The sequence below is a fragment of the Malus sylvestris genome, chromosome 13 (assembly GCF_916048215.2).
Source record: "Malus sylvestris chromosome 13, drMalSylv7.2, whole genome shotgun sequence".
Classification (NCBI taxonomy): Eukaryota; Viridiplantae; Streptophyta; class Magnoliopsida; order Rosales; family Rosaceae; genus Malus; species Malus sylvestris.
This window is the reverse complement of record NC_062272.1, coordinates 3,496,578-3,510,238: the sequence shown is the minus strand read 5'-3', so window position 1 is coordinate 3,510,238 and position 13,661 is coordinate 3,496,578. Positions and strand designations below refer to the sequence as shown.

Below are 13,661 nucleotides of genomic sequence, written 5' to 3'. Positions count from 1 at the left end.
TGGACCGTCGGCTTCGGCTAGAAGTTTTCCCGAGTCGACCCGTTTTACAACTCAAAACTAATTGGGCTGACCCAATTGGTTGATTTGTTTATACGGTGGTGGGCTTCGTTCTAATTTCGTGGGAAATTCTGTTTACTCTTAAATTTTTTCTTTTGGACACCCACTTCTTTTACCATTCTCTCACACCCAAAACAATTTAATATTTTTCCAAGAAAGCCCTGTTTTTACTTACGAGGAAATTATAGCAATGATTTCTCAACTAGAAATTCATGACTATTGGTCCTTTAACTCGTCAAAACTTCCAGCTATAGTCATTTTCATTAACTACGTCAAAACTTTCGTTTTGCTTATTTGCCCCTTCATTCAGCCTCTTGTGCCACAAACGTGACTCATTTTTTACGGAAGTTTTGACAGAGTTAACGAAAATGATCATATATGTACGTATTGACAAGTTAAGGGACCAGTGATCACATATTTTTTGTTGAGAAACCATTATTCTAATTGAGTTAAAGTTGAAGAACTATTGCTACAATTTTCTATTTATTTAATCAAATTGTTTCTCTTTGTACACCCATTGTCTTCACTGCTATATTTAATCTATACTAAAACTGAAAACACAGTGACTCAAATAATATGATTGTTTGCCATCAGCTGCATAATGGTAATTCAATAGGAATAGAGGTGTTGTTTGTTAAAATTTCAAAATCTCATTACCGTGCATTATACGAAAAAGAAAGGCATTAATCCAAAATTGACAGATTTGTAGTCACTCATTACTCAATGAATGTCTATGATAGTTCTGATGTAATAAAATTTGGGTGGAAGATGCTCAGATAAAGGTAGATCCATGAGTTTGATTGGCTTTAGTTTTTATAATTCTTATTTTTTGCATTCCCCATGTTTATGCAGTATAGTGCACCTTTTCAAATGCTTGATGGACATCACCTTTGTTACATATTCAAGGAGCCACTTCGGCATTATCAACCCCCTTCAATGCTGATCAGAGATATTAACGTTTGCAGCGTGATAGTTTGGTCTTTAACGATTCACAATCATGCAAGCCCTCTTTGCATCGTAGTATATGTGTACATACAGTAGGATAGTTTCAACTGTAATAATGATGATATGAAGTAAACACTCATACTGATTTGAATTGGCCCTAGTAGCTTTATATGCATTATATGTCATTGCCAATACATTAGTTTATACAGCAGCAAAATGATTACGAACATTGGAAAATCTCAGGTAACTGAAACTATCATGCTAGATCCTAAACTTTTCTATTCTTGGCTTACAAAGAGTTGATGACTAGGCAGTGATTTCTATTGAGCACTAGTTATTTGCACCCATTTTCCCTCCTTCCATAATTGAAGTGTTTTTAGTTGAATATCAGAGTGCGCTACGAAACAAGACTACAAAATAATAAGAATATTATTAAACTAACGAGAATGCCGAAACGGCTATAAAACCCTAAGAGGCTACATTGTGAATAACTTACAATTATATAGAGTTACAAAGTACCATATATATATATATAAACTAATATAACCCTAATAGGCAAGGAAATGAAACACTAATACTAAAGGGCTAAGTCCAAAATACCAAACATTAAAATAAATTTAAATAATAATATTTTCCAACATTTTTTACTCTCTGTAGTAATGATTTACAAGACAAAATTGTTGAATTTTTTCTTCCATTTGTGTTTCCTTTTTTTTTTTTTTAAATTAAGATAGAAAGGGAATGCTATGATAATTTGAGGTTTTCGTTTGATATTCATATGTGTACTTTTAGTGGGTACAAAAAAGGAGATTTGGTTTTGAATGGTTTAATTTGGTAGTTATATTAAAACCATTCAACTATTTTATTTGTTGTAGGCGTGTGAAATTAGGTAGACAAATAAAAGTACATGTTAAGAACTCGATTCAGTGTTGCATTGGTCAATTCTCATCTGTTTGAAATTTATCGATTTTCGATTGACAATAAAATTAGCTTATCTTAAATCAAATGTGTAGACGATATACACTAAAATGGATACATACATTGGTATGGCAGATGATTGGAAGTTATACGAATACAAGGAGATGGTGCTTGCTCTTTTGAACGAGTCTGATATCTGGCACTTATATGACCTTGACCTGACTCTTTCATATGATACTGTTGAAATGATTGGGGACAACTTCATTACTTTATTATAATATACAGATTATTGATTTCAATTTTGCGTGTTGGTATGAACACCCTTTGACAATCTTGGTCCCACTATAAAACCAAATCATTTAAATTTTCATATTAAACATTTTTAGAAGCGTTTTTAGTTATTTTAGTTATGTGATAACATTTTATAATTATTCTAAATAACTTCGGAATAATACACTGATAGTGATAATTTTGACATTTTCGTGATTACGTATATAGTGTTACAACTTGCACAGCAAGAAAGTCAAATAACCTACAGTGCTCGAATACTATATTGAAGTTCTGAAGAAAACCCTACCTTGTTAGAGCGAATCATCACCCATTCAAAGCCTTCGTCATAAAACGTAAGGAAACTACTTGCCAACGCAATCCGAAGCGCGTAATGGAGAACAAAAGAATCATATAATAACAACGTAACGCAATCGAAACCCTATCATGTTGGAAGACCAGATGCAAAATTGACCAATACCAGCCGCTTTTTAGTCCATCTGAAGGAAATTTTTTAACCAAACCAGAAGTGACTGCTAGCTGACCAAGTCTTGTGCACACCTGCTCCTAAGAATCCAAGTAAACGATGAGTACTTTCTGCGCTGAGATTGCTGAAACGTTCAAGCGATTGTCAGTGACTGGTAATCGAAAGTTTCGCCTTTCCAAAGTCTTCTGCCGAGCAACTTCAATTTGATGTCGGTAGGAGCCTTCTGATGAACTCGTTTTTTTTTAGAGTCTTTTACACTTCTTATGTGTCTGAGAATTATGAGTCTGCAGGGAAAAAAAAAATTCACAAGCCAGTTTTCCGAGGTGCTAGAACGCGATAGAAACGTGATATTTCATTTTTTTAGTACACATCATAAACTAATCAGCAGCAAAGCATAGCAGATATGTTACTGACTAGGATTAAGTATAAGATAGCATGAAAAAATTGAAGTGATTAACCTTCATTAACTTCTTTAGTTGCAAATCATTTTTCAGTTAAGGCTACCACAAGCGGTACAAATTAACCTGTCTCGTTCTTCTTTTCAGCTCAAGGAAGATGGAAATCCGATCGAGAATCTTGCAGAGACCATATTGGCATCCATTTCAGAGATCGCAGTATCGGTATCAAGCCTAGAGGTGGGATGGGAATTTTTTATCGAAACTGCATGCTACCTATATCGAGCTTCCATGGCGATTATGGTGTTGAAGACGGCTGAAAACTGCCCAGAAAATGCAATGGAAATTCTGCAGTCGATATCCAAGAGTGTTTGTTTGGCCAAAGATCTTGTGGAGAGATGCCAAATTGGCGTCCAACCATTTTCAGATGCTGAACTGAGGCTCATTATAGCACAACTGGAGGAGGTCATTAAAAACGTAGGAGAATGCTTGAGCATGATACCGCCATTTACATTTGGAGACCAAGAATACGCAGAAGTTGCAGTTCGGTCCCTTTCAAATGAGATGCAGAATGCTCGCCTTAGAACTCAAGCGTCTCAGATCAATGAGCTCAATACAAAGGTGTGGTCCCTGGAGGAGCAACTACAGGAAGAACCGACAGCGACAGAAATGGATTTCTACTCCCTAAATTTTGAGGTTTCCACAGAGAATCCTCACGTTTTGGATACACCTCAACTGGTTGAAATCCTTAAAAGCACTAGCTGGGTAAGCAAAAGAAATGATGCGAACATGAGTGGATCTATAACGACATTGCCACAGGTGGGTGAATACATGGAGCCTCTGTATGAGAGTTTTTTCTGCCCACTGACAAAGAAGATCATGGATGACCCAGTAACCATAAGAAGCGGAGTGACATACGAGAGGAAAGCAATTGTTGAGTGGTTTGAGAAGTTCAATTGCTCGGAAGAAATCTTCTGCCCAACCACTGGCCAGAAGTTGGCAAGTAAAGATTTCAATTCCAATAAAGCTCTAAAATCCACAATAGCGGAGTGGAAGGACAGGAACGAAGCAGAGAGGATTAAGGTTGCCCGAGCAGCATTGTCCTTGGCTAGTTCAGAGCATATGGTGCTTGAAGCAGTAAAAGATGTGCACAGTATCTGCCAAAGGAACCCATACAATAAGATACAAGTTCGTAGTGTCGGAATATTGCCCTTGCTTGTTCAGTGCCTGGAGTACGAAGACAAAGATGTTAAATGTGCAGCGCTGGAACTTTTGCAGCAACTGGCGGAAGATGATAACAACAGCAAGGTCGAATTTTAATTTCTTAATTTTTCATGAGAAACAACTAAATAAGACTAGAACAAACACTTGTTGGGTCCAACTTCTGACAGAGTGGTTTCTTGTGCAGGAAGAGATTGCGCAAACGATAAATATTTCAACTACAATCAAAATGCTTTCTAGTACTCACCAGTCCCTAAGGCATGCATCATTGCTGTTCTTACTTGAGCTTTCAAGATCACAATCATTATGTGAGAAAATCGGATCAGTTACTGGAGCAATCTTTATGCTGGTCACAATTAAATACAGAAGGTATACCGATGTCTTTGCTTCGGAAAAAGCAGAAGAAATCTTGAGTAATTTAGAGCATTTTCCAAATAACATCAAACACATGGCAGAAAATGGACTCATGGAACCCCTCCTAAAGAATCTTAATGAAGGTAATTTTTGGAACTGCACAATCCAGCCAAGCATAAATAACTAAAGAACTTTTTACTAGAATCTAAAGAACTTTGTTTTGATTTAAACATTGAAATATCAGGTTGTGAAGAGATAAAGATAGAGATGGCAAGTTACCTCGGGGAAATTGTTGTTGGGCAAGACCAAAAAACATACGTTGCTGAGATGGCCTCTCCTGCTCTCATCGAAATGGTACATAACGGAAATACGATGGCCAGAAGGGCAGCATTCAATGCTCTGGGGCAACTCTCATTGTACCACCCAAATGGAAAAATACTTCAAGAAGCTGGAATTATACAAGTCATGGTTGAAGAGATGTTCATTCGGAAAATTCAAAACGAACCAATGGACTCAACAAGTGAAGCAGCTGCAATCCTTGCAAACATATTTGAGTCCGGGCTTGAGCTTGAGAACCTCCCCGCTAATTCTCATGGTCACACTTTGACTTCCGACTATGTTGTGTGCAACATCATCTACATGCTCAAGAACGCAACCGCAGATGAACTAAGTAACAACCTTATCAGAATTCTTCTGTTGATTGCCGAGATCCCCAGATCAGCAGCGGCCATTGTCTCGATGGTAAAAGAGACTGAAGCAAGCTACACCCTCATTGAACTCATCAACAACCCACACGAAAAACTTTCCATCACAGCGATCAAGCTACTAACTGTTCTTTCACCCCATATGGGCCACCTACTATCAGAAAGACTCTGCAAAACCAGAGGCCAGCCTGAGAACCTTATCCATAAACCAACTGAAACAACCCTCATCTCCGAGAAGCACGCAGTTTCAGCAAAATTTCTAGCGCAACTTCCCCACGACAACCTGACACTAAACCTAGCTCTTCTATACAATAACACAGTGCCTACAATCCTGCAAGCAATCAGTCAAATCCAAGGAGATGTCACATCAAGCAGGTTCATAAGCGCATACTTAGAAGGCCTAGTGGGAATTCTAGTCAGATTCACAACAACACTATACGAACCCCAAATACTGTTTCTAGCAAGAACCCACAACTTCACTTCAGTATTCACAGAGCTGCTCATGAAAACATCAAGTGATGAAGTTCAGAGGTTATCAGCAATCGGGTTGAAGAATCTTTCCACAGAGTCGATAAAACTATCAAAACTGCCACAAAGCAAGAAAACCAAGTTGTTGTACCTGCCCAAGTACCTACCTTGTGGATCACCGAGGAGGAGGAAAACACCGCTGTGCCCGGTTCACAGAGGGGTATGTTCTTCACAAAACTCATTCTGCATTGTTGATGCGAAGGCGGTTGAGAGGCTGTTAGTGTGTTTGGGGCATGAGAATGCAGAAGTTGTCGAAGCTGCATTGTCGGCAATATGTACATTGTTGGATGACAAAGTTGACGTCGAGAAGGGTGTGATCATGCTGAGTGAGGCTAATGCTGTGCAGCATGTTTTGAATGTGGTGAAAGAGCACAGGAAAGAGGGGCTGTGGCAGAAGTCGCTTTGGGTGATCGAGAAGTTTTTGAATAAAGGCGGGGATAGTAAGTCGGCTTCGGACATATCAAACGACAGGGTTTTGCCTGCCGTACTGGTGAGCGCTTTCCATCATGGAGCTGGAGATACCAGGCAGATCGCTGAGAAAATTTTAAAGCATTTGAATAAGATGCCCGATCCCTGTGCTTCCAACCGTACCATGTAAAACGTCCATGCTCACATGCACACATGCCATGTAGGCAGTGGCGGATCCACAGTGGGGTCGTCGGGGTCGCACGACCCCTTGGAAACCATGGAAACAACCTTGAAGCTCCCATATGCGACCTCTTGGAGCTGGGGTCGTCGGGGTCGGAGGCACGCCAACTGTTCGACAAAAGCCCTGAACGAAAACTGGGCAGGAAGAGGAAGAAGAAGCAGCCCACTCAAATGAGCTTGGTTGTGTGCTTGGTTGCATGCCTGTTTTTGTCAAGTGAATGATATTTATACATCCTACTTTTTATAACTCTATCCAGTTTAATTGGTCTTTCTGATAAAGAAATGATAGGGGTTGGAGGAGTGCTATATGAGAACGAGAACATTAAGAAGATACGGAAATTAATTTGAAACATCAAGCTGTCAGGGAAAGCAAAAATTTGGATACGCCAGTAACAAGACAATAAAAGAGGAAATTTAAGTGAAACTTACTTGCATGAATCCACATAAACGAATTATGATGTGATTTATGCCAGAATCTTGGGTCAGTCCCTATACTTTATTATTGTTCCATGCACAGATTAATTCGACACTGCACCAAACGCCCGACTAATGGAGTTAGTACTATCCGACGACTATTTATCTTATCCGACTGAAATAGTCAATACAGTCCGAAGTACCAAACGAGGCTAAAAAAAAATTTCGCGCTGCGCGCGCTATGACCCCATAAACATTTTTTCCTAGATCCGCCACTGCATGTAGGGAATCTATTTTTCGACACAAGCGATACTCGGAGAGGGGAGATTCGAACTTGGGACCTCGAGTGCAAGGTAGAATATTTTTAACATACAAGCTTCTTACGGCATCTTGTAAATTGAAAATGAACTTTGATTGTTTTGCTTTGCCTAATATTTTTCTCTTTTTCTTTTTTAATATTTGATTGTGTATTGATGTATAGGTTCAATCCAAATCCAAATAGATTAAATCACACTCATTCAGAAGCAGTTAAGTGCACTCGCGTTTTCGTTATTTTTTTGTTATTTTTTCCTCAGATTTGTTTAATAAGCCATAAGCAAAAGTTGTTTTTCAAAGGAAGAACCAAAATTTGTTTGGACAATAAATTATTGGATTGGGATCAAGTTTTCTTTTTGTATTTTGGATGAAAGTTTCAAAGTATTTTTCTGAATAAACAATTTTCCAGAAAAATAAAATAAATTTAAGAGGTATCGTTGTTTTAGCATGTCACATCAAAAAATCGAACAAATAAGACTGACATGATAAGATTCACCGAAACAACAACAAACAAGGCACAAGGGAGGAATTTTGACTCCATTGTTTTACATGTAACAAACACTTTCGTGAAGAAGTTTTTAACTCAATTGTTTAAGAGCATACGCCAGGACACTTGAATTCCCGGATTTGATCCGGTTTTCATACGTATCAAAATATAAAAATAAGTAAATAAACACTTTCCTCGGCAAGTTGGCCAAAGCAAATCCTCCCTAGTCCTTAGACATGGAGCAGGTCTTGGCCGGCACTTTAAAATTGACAATATAATTCCAGCTGATTATCCAAATATCAAATGTTGTCCTTTGACCAATACTTTGATGTCCAATAATATTGTTTCTAGCTTTTGTAATTAGCCTCCATCTTACAACCTAATACAACATTTATACACGCATCTTTGTCTCCAACATAATAATATGAACTAAACTTTTACATCACTTGCATTGCCGGCATGAGATGCTTTTGAAAAACTCAACATTTTTTATGATCTCAGGCCTCTATATATGCCTTGATCTTGAGTAGCTGAGCCTAACACCAATAGGGTTTCATTTCTACATACAGACTCGATCGAGTAAGAACTGATTTGTTGGAACATTCTCTGATTTCTTCGGAAATGGCTTCTTTTTCGATAGAGGAGTTTGTTGGGGATGGGGTTCTGAAAGGAATGATTCCGAAGCTGTTAGACGAAGGCTGGGATGATGTACCGACCTTGAAGATCATGAATACTGATGATATGGATGCATTAAACATGACACAACTGGAGAAGGTTAGTAATTTAGACGCTTATTCAAAATTAAGTTTTAAATTCGGTTTTTCAGTAATCATCTCCTTAACCTATGAACATCTGAGTATGAATCTAAAAGGCATGTCTTGTAATCACTATATCAATCTGCTTCTAAGGCATTTATTTTATTATTATTATTTCTCCAGGATGCATTGGAAATTAGGTCATACCTGCACGACCGTGCTTTGATGCAATATGGAGATAGGCTCGAGACCAGTGGGAAATGTCTGTCCGAGCTAATTAGCTTAAGCACTGTAGATCTTTCTTCTCAGTTTGGCATGAAGCGTGGTCATATTGCCCGTTTCATGGACAGAACTAGTGCTTGTGCAGATCACCTACCAAAGTCTCATCCTACCCCTGCTGCAACAGAAAGAATGGGCTTACCGTCGAAAAATACTAGCATTCAAAGGAGTTTTCAATCTGTTAACTCTCAAAAGATCCAGAGTAAATTAACAACAAGAACTAGTTCAATTAACAGCAAATCTCTAGAACAATCACTGGCAAGTTTTAAGATCAAAGATGGATACATCTTCAAAGGGATCGTTGCTATGGAGCCAGCCGATCCTAGATTATGTGGTTGTATACAACCTGCTCCTGTAGTTGACAAAGTTGCACCATACTCTACCATTGAAAACATCTCGGTTCAGAAGTTGACACCAGAGTATAAGATTGGAATGGAGCATTTGGTGAAAACCAAAACACCTCCGATGAAGGCTTCAGAACTGTGGAGAAACAAACCAGCAGTGATTCTCTGCATTCGACGTCCAGGGTAAATCTTTTCCTCTTCGTTACAACATTTCTTCATTTAACAGATCCTGGTATTGTCCACTATGTTAAGTGCTAAATTTTCTGTCATGAACTCAGACAAGTAGGAGGTATCATTGATCATAACCTTCATATAGGGGTGTATTAAGTAAATATAAGACACTTTAAAGACAGAGATTCATAAATTAAAATGAAGAGACACATGATGCAAGTATATTGCTATAGGATGTTATCCTTGCCTTACGATCCAAAAGGAAGTACATGAAACAGACAAAAATAATGTATGACCGTGAAAAGTTGGCTCGACTCTACCGTGAAAAATAGAGTTTTCCAAAAGCTATATCTAATTCAGTAATTCTACGTCAAAGTATGAGCACTTTCTTGAAACTAAGTTCTTTTGTATATATTGAACTTGAAACAGGTGCATCATGTGTAGGGCAGAAGCTCACCAGCTATATGCCAAAAAACCCATATTTGATTCACTGGGAGTTCAACTATTTGCAGTTCTTCATGAGCATTTGGAGTCAGAGGTATAACTACATTTAATTTCCAGCTCTTACCATTAACTTTGGATGACGTATTGTTTTGATGCAGATAAAAGACTTCTGGCCTCGATATTGGGGTGGTGTTGTATTGTATGATCGGGGAATGGAATTCTTCAAAGCACTTGGTGGAGGGAAACTGCTCAAGGAAAAATTCCTGTCAGGTTTTGTTTTCAACCCTCGAGCAAGAGCAAATTACAAGCGTGCAAAAGCTATGGGGATACAGCAAAACTTCAAAGGAGAAGGTGAAATTAAGGGGGGGCTTTTTGTAGTTGGCGGTGGAAGGAGTGGCATTGCATACCAGTTTATTGAGAGGAACTTCGGTGATTGGGCACCTCCAGCTGAAGTTATTGAGATCTGTGGTCAGTTGCAGGTAATTCTTCTTGGACTTTGAATTCTTCCCGAATCTGCATCAATGATAAATTTAGGGATATGATATCCACACACCCCTTTTTACTTCTCTCACACCCTTTTAATTTTCGGCCGTCGGATTGGATGAATTGAAGAAGATCAAAGGACAAAAATTAACAAGGGGTGTGGGAGAAGTAAAAAGGGGTGTGTGGATAGCACACCCCTAAATTTATATTTAACAGCTCATCTTTAACGTAATGCAGAACCAACAAGAAGCTCAAGATGACTCCTACAAGAGATCACAGCAGTCCGAATGAAAGTTAGATGACTATTTTCTGCTCACGCCTGAGATTCACAATGAATAAAAACATATATCTTGTAATTCCAGCAGAGACAACGTATTGCTTCTTATGATTCGTATCATTCGTTTATTACAGATGTTGCTTGTACTATTTGTATGGAGTGTATAGACATGAGTTTATTGGAAATGCAATTCATTTAACAAACAGTTCAGAAAACCCTTAAGAACCTTCTTTTAAACTTGCAGCAATCAATTTATCAGAGTAAACATTGCATCGATCGAGTTAGCAAAGGGTCCGCAGAGATAGTCCTCCAAAACATAATCCAATAAGTCACCAAGTGATGTTTAATGACTTGCCCTCTCAACCTGAAACAAGTAGAACATGTTTAATCATAACTTACATCTTCAAGTGATGAGATCCTCCTTCTTTGGAGCTTGAGCACAGCTGTTGGAATCTTGAGATAAAAACATTTCCAGTTCATAACCTTGCAAGGATTCAGAAGCTCAGATAAAAAGAAAGTTCCAACAGGATAGTCGCTTCATGCACAACAGCTCTCAATTGCATTTGTGTAACAAATATCTTCTCAAATCAAGGAAATGATATGGTTTACAATCCTCTCCAGCAGCTTTTGACACTCACAATCTCATCACCAGAAATCTCCGCATGAACAAGTTCCGTCTTTAAATAGATGGTACCGGACAGCATCTCTTACAAGAATCTCTCTCTTGGTGATCTTGGAAATGTATTTAGTGGCATTGTGGCAATCCCCACACACTCGAAGGTTTTTAACTACTCGTATGGTAAGGGCAGGAGGAAGAAATATCAATCCAAACGCAATTGCAAGCTTCTCACTGTGGTAATTAAGCATCTTCATCTTTTCTGATTCCTCAACATCATGAAGAACAGAACTCATATCTGGCGCATACCCCTCTTCTATCATTTTTCTATTCAGTTCCTCCAGCTTAGCATATATCTGATCCGAAAATGGACTTGATTGGTCATCTGCTGAAAAGATGTGCACTCTGTTCTTATATTTGATCCAACTGCACCCTGGTTCCTTTCTAGCCCCCTTATCCCTCATTCCTCTCCTCAATTTGGCCACCTCATCCCATTCCCCTTTGGCAGCATAGATGCTTGAGAGCAAGATATAGCTTGCAGCATTCTGGGGCTCTAATTCTAGAAGAGATTCAGCTGCCCATTTACCAATTTCCATATTATGATGAAGTCTACACGAGCTCAACAAGGTGGCCCAACCAATTGCATCAGGACGGAATGGCATCTTATTTATGAAGCTTTTTGCTTCTTCTAATCTTCCAGCTCGGCTGAGAAGATCAATAATGCAAGTGTAGTGATCCATAATTGGTGAAATTCCATGTTCTTTTACCATTGATTCAAAATACTGATGCCCTTTCTCCACTAGTCCTGCTCTACTGCAAGCTGAAAGAACCCCTATGAAAGTAACTCCATCGGGTTTCAAACCATGGGCTAACATCCTTTCAAACAACTCAATTGTCTCATAAGCTTTTCCAAACTGGGCATACCCTGAAACCAAGGCCGTCCACGAGACTTCGTCCCTGATTTTCATCTCATCAAACAGCCTATGGGAGTCTTCGATGCTCCCACATTTACCATATAATGTGACCAGTGCATTTGAAACTGTAACAAAAGACATCAAACCTGAAGCTAGAGCTTGGCCATGGAACTGGGCACCTTCTTCTAAGCTTGCTAGGTTGGCACATGAGCTAATTACGCTTCCCAGGGTAAAATCATCTGGTTCAACCCCGCTTCTCTGCATATCACAAAAAATTCTTACAGCTTCTTCACCGTACCCATTTTGTCCATAACCCACAAGCAATGCAGTCCACGATACTACATTCTTGCGGCTCATTCTCTTGAAAACTGTTTCCGCAGATTTTATGATTCTACATTTGCAATACATGTCAACAAGAGCACTACCAACAAAGATGTTATCTATAAAATCAGTCCTAATGATATACGCATGAACTTGCTTGCCCTCTTCCAAGGCAGATAGGCTTCCACACGCGGTCAGTACACTACCAAATGTATATTGATCCATGCTTAAGCCTTGCAATCTCATTTCTCTAAACTTAGCAAGTGCTTTTCCGCCTGCACCATTTTGGTTAAGCCCGCTAATCATTGTGGTCCACGAAATTGAATCTTTTTCAGGCATTTCACAAAACAAACATTCAGATTCTTCGATCAATCCACTCCGTAAAAGCCCGGTGATAAGCGTATTATACATAACCACATTTCTCTCTGATATTGAATCAAAAACCCGCTTTGCATCCAAAATTAACCCCGCTTTCGAGTACATGTCCACCAAAGGACTACCAACAAATACATACGATTCAAACCCAAATTTCACTATCTGCCCATGAAGCTGTCGACCCAAGTTCACACATCCCTGAGTCGACGAAAGCACAAGCATCGTGGAGAAAGTAATCCGGTTCAAATTATCCGGCCCGTCCCTTAACATCAAGCTATAAACTTTGACACCCTCAGCAACGAAGCCACATGACGCATGCCCCGAAATAACTGAATTCCAAGACACCCCATCTCGGCTCGGCATCCGATTGAAGATATCTTGCATCTCAGAAATGTGACCCGATTTCGAGTAAACGGAGAGAATGGCATTCCATGAGAAAAGGGTTCGGTGAGGGATTTGGTCGAACACATGGCGGGCATAGCTTAAGTTGCCCAATCTGCCGTAAGTAGTAACGAGATTGTTGAGAAGAAAGGTTTCGGGATTAGTCACGGTTTTGATAATGTAGCAATGGAGCTTCTTGGCTTGCGCATGGCTTCCCGCTTGGCTGCAGAGCTTGAGTAAGTTGCAGTAGTAGTTTGAGGAAAAAGACATCACCGAAAGGCCTTTGGCGGCAAACAGAAGCTAACTGTAATTTACAGTAGTTTGTGATCTCATGTGTTCGTGCTTATAGTATGCTAGAGGAGGTCATATATATATATATATATATATATATATATTTTTTTTTTTCTTCTTATTTTTATATAAAATATTTGTGGAAGTAAATATTCAAATCATAGTCCAAAATATGTTTTCAAATTTTATTATCTAATTATTGTTTATGAGGCATGAATTAGGTCAGTCGACTGATATTTCTCTTGCATCTTAGTATGTCCCTCAAACCGT

General features: G+C 38.9%; 3 protein-coding genes across 11 annotated transcripts; 2 read left to right on the top strand and 1 right to left on the bottom strand.

The window, feature by feature from the left end:
- The first annotated feature begins 2,658 nt into the window (after window positions 1-2,658).
- LOC126594932 (putative U-box domain-containing protein 42) lies at window positions 2,659-7,926 on the top strand. Of its 3 annotated transcripts, XR_007613481.1 has the most exons (6): window positions 2,659-2,886; window positions 3,220-4,377; window positions 4,478-4,787; window positions 4,889-6,508; window positions 7,224-7,291; window positions 7,420-7,926. XR_007613481.1 is itself a non-coding variant. In XM_050261202.1 (5 exons), exons 1-4 carry the CDS (start codon window positions 2,881-2,883, stop codon window positions 6,472-6,474), a joined length of 3,060 nt encoding a protein of 1,019 aa, XP_050117159.1. In that variant the 5' UTR covers window positions 2,659-2,880; the 3' UTR covers window positions 6,475-6,508; window positions 7,224-7,926. The 3 variants fall into 3 exon arrangements, 2 of the variants coding, with proteins under 2 accessions (XP_050117159.1, XP_050117160.1); XM_050261202.1 differs by having other exon boundaries at window positions 7,224-7,926; XM_050261203.1 differs by lacking the exon at window positions 2,659-2,886 and adding an exon at window positions 2,977-2,997 and having other exon boundaries at window positions 7,224-7,926.
- A 73-nt stretch (window positions 7,927-7,999) lies between these two features.
- Window positions 8,000-13,481, bottom strand: LOC126594933 (putative pentatricopeptide repeat-containing protein At1g68930). 7 transcript variants are annotated; one of them, XM_050261205.1, is made up of 6 exons: window positions 10,893-13,481; window positions 10,141-10,479; window positions 9,858-9,978; window positions 9,060-9,424; window positions 8,703-8,892; window positions 8,000-8,473 (listed from the first exon to the last, which is right to left on the bottom strand). In XM_050261205.1, exon 1 carries the CDS (start codon window positions 13,368-13,370, stop codon window positions 11,139-11,141), a length of 2,232 nt encoding a protein of 743 aa, XP_050117162.1. In that variant the 5' UTR covers window positions 13,371-13,481; the 3' UTR covers window positions 8,000-8,473; window positions 8,703-8,892; window positions 9,060-9,424; window positions 9,858-9,978; window positions 10,141-10,479; window positions 10,893-11,138. The 7 variants fall into 7 exon arrangements, with proteins under 7 accessions (XP_050117162.1, XP_050117161.1, XP_050117168.1 ...); XM_050261204.1 differs by having other exon boundaries at window positions 9,060-9,381; XM_050261211.1 differs by having other exon boundaries at window positions 8,000-8,403; window positions 9,060-9,381.
- On the top strand, window positions 8,362-10,708 carry LOC126594935 (uncharacterized). Its single transcript, XM_050261213.1, has 5 exons — window positions 8,362-8,514; window positions 8,679-9,301; window positions 9,719-9,827; window positions 9,892-10,212; window positions 10,454-10,708. The coding sequence occupies exons 1-5, from the start codon at window positions 8,362-8,364 to the stop codon at window positions 10,505-10,507; spliced, it is 1,260 nt and encodes a 419-aa protein (XP_050117170.1). The 3' UTR covers window positions 10,508-10,708.
- Window positions 13,482-13,661: the final 180 nt, after the last annotated feature.